This window comes from Merops nubicus, unplaced genomic scaffold, assembly GCF_000691845.1.
Source record: "Merops nubicus isolate BGI_N331 unplaced genomic scaffold, ASM69184v1 scaffold29957, whole genome shotgun sequence".
NCBI lineage: Eukaryota > Metazoa > Chordata > Aves > Coraciiformes > Meropidae > Merops > Merops nubicus.
Window position 1 is genome coordinate 12264 of NW_008620073.1, and position 1697 is coordinate 13960.

Here is a 1697-nt window from a genome sequence, read left to right on the forward strand (position 1 = left end):
TACAGCGCATCATAAATACAACATTTTAGAAAATAAGTGCATTACTGTGATCCCTCACGAAGGAAGGAGGATCCACAAGAGCCTACAGAGAACAGTCACTTAATATTGCACAGAAGTCCTGAAATTTAGTGTTCAGTCATACTGGAGGTGACATGGCAGGGGAAAAAAAAAACCCAACCCACAGGAGGTCTTATTTGGGAGAACCTGCCCAAGTCCCCATCAGCATAGAGTTTTTTGCCAATCTGAGGTAGAGTTGCATACATACTGCTTAAACCCAGTCAAGTCCTGCTCAACTCGTTTTCAAAAGAGAAAAAAAAAAGTGCACAGAATAGATGAGCCTCTTCTCTAAAGAGAGAGAGTGCTTCAGGTTTGACGCCCACAAGCAAGCCTTACAGAGCAGAGGTCCAGTGAAGATCCCTGCTCCTCACCTGGAAAGCAGTGATGGCATCGTGGTGCGACACTTAAGGGGCACAACAGGTACTAACTGCAAGTCCTGTAGCAAGCATGTTTTACTCCACTTCCTCCCTCCCCTACTACTTGCTAATTCTCCCTTTATTCACTCAGTCCAGTATATTTGATGAGTTAACTGTCTTCATTGCTTCCTCCCTTATGCCCCTTCTACTGAAACCCTGCAAAAACTTTTTCTGTTTCAACTCTTAGACTTCTGAGGGACGCTTGCTGTTTCTTCTAGAGAGTCCTCTGTGTAGTATAGGCATGGAAGGATGGAAATAAGAGCCTCTTCGATGGAGAAGAGATGTTTGTCCTCTGCTTGAGGACAAAAGTATCGCATAAAGTCTGCCAGTCTCAGCAAGTACTCAATGTTATGTCCAGCACAACCACTTGAGACAATGATTTGAGCTGCAATGTCTTCTTCAGATGCTGGGCCAAGATAAGAAGGGTTCTGGGGGGTTGCGATGTAAACAAGAGCCAGGATGGGCTCCTCTCCATCTTTCTCCTGAGGGTGGAACTTGACCAACTTGGTGTCGTAGCCTCCCAGGACAGCTTCTCGCATGTTGAGATACTGGAGTGATGCAGCAATTTGTTCCCCACGGACTTCATAGGCTACACCCCACGTGCATGCCTAAAAGCAAAAGTTCAAGGAGCTAAAGGGATGCTCTAACCCCAGAGGACAAGCCCACTAGCATTTCAGAGCAACCCTCCCTTGCCCTGGAATCTCTGCACAATCGGTAACAGAGCAGAGGAGGATAACACCACCACCCCCAGCGATATTGAGAGGGCAGAAGAGGATTTGGCTGCCGACATCTTTTCCCAGCTGCTGATGTGGGTATCACCACGGCCCCGGTACTCACCCCGCAGTCTTCCAGCAGCGTCACCACCCGGCCAGGCTGTGCGGGAGAGACCAGGGGACAGCAGTTAGAAACCGAGCCCGCACCACCGGCCGCCCAACGACCCCCACAGCGGCCGCCCCGCCCTTACCATCCTCTCGCTGCCGCGGTGGAAGGTGTCTCCTTGCCAGAAGCGACGGCTGTAGCCGCGGATGAAGCCCACTTTGCGCGACGTGAACTCAAAGCCTGGCCTCCACACAGAAGATCCACACCGGCGGCGTCGGCCCCGCGTCCTTCTCCGCCGGGAGCAAGGAGGAGAAGAGCGGGGTGTCCGGTGTTGACTGCGGGCGCTCCTCGGGGCGCTGTGGGTCTCGCTTCATGGCGGCGCTGCCTGAGGCTGAGGCTGGGTCC

At 52.2% G+C, this 1697-nt stretch overlaps 1 protein-coding gene across 1 annotated transcript; it reads right to left on the reverse strand.

Moving 5' to 3' along the window:
* Positions 1-649: 649 nt before the first annotated feature.
* Positions 650-1579, reverse strand: CHAC1 (ChaC, cation transport regulator homolog 1 (E. coli); the record flags this gene model as incomplete). Its single annotated transcript, XM_008944014.1, has 3 exons — positions 650-1081; positions 1311-1346; positions 1438-1579. Coding segments are annotated over 3 exons (610 nt in total), but the record flags the coding sequence as incomplete, so codon positions are not given.
* Between the last annotated feature and the right edge of the window lie 118 nt (positions 1580-1697).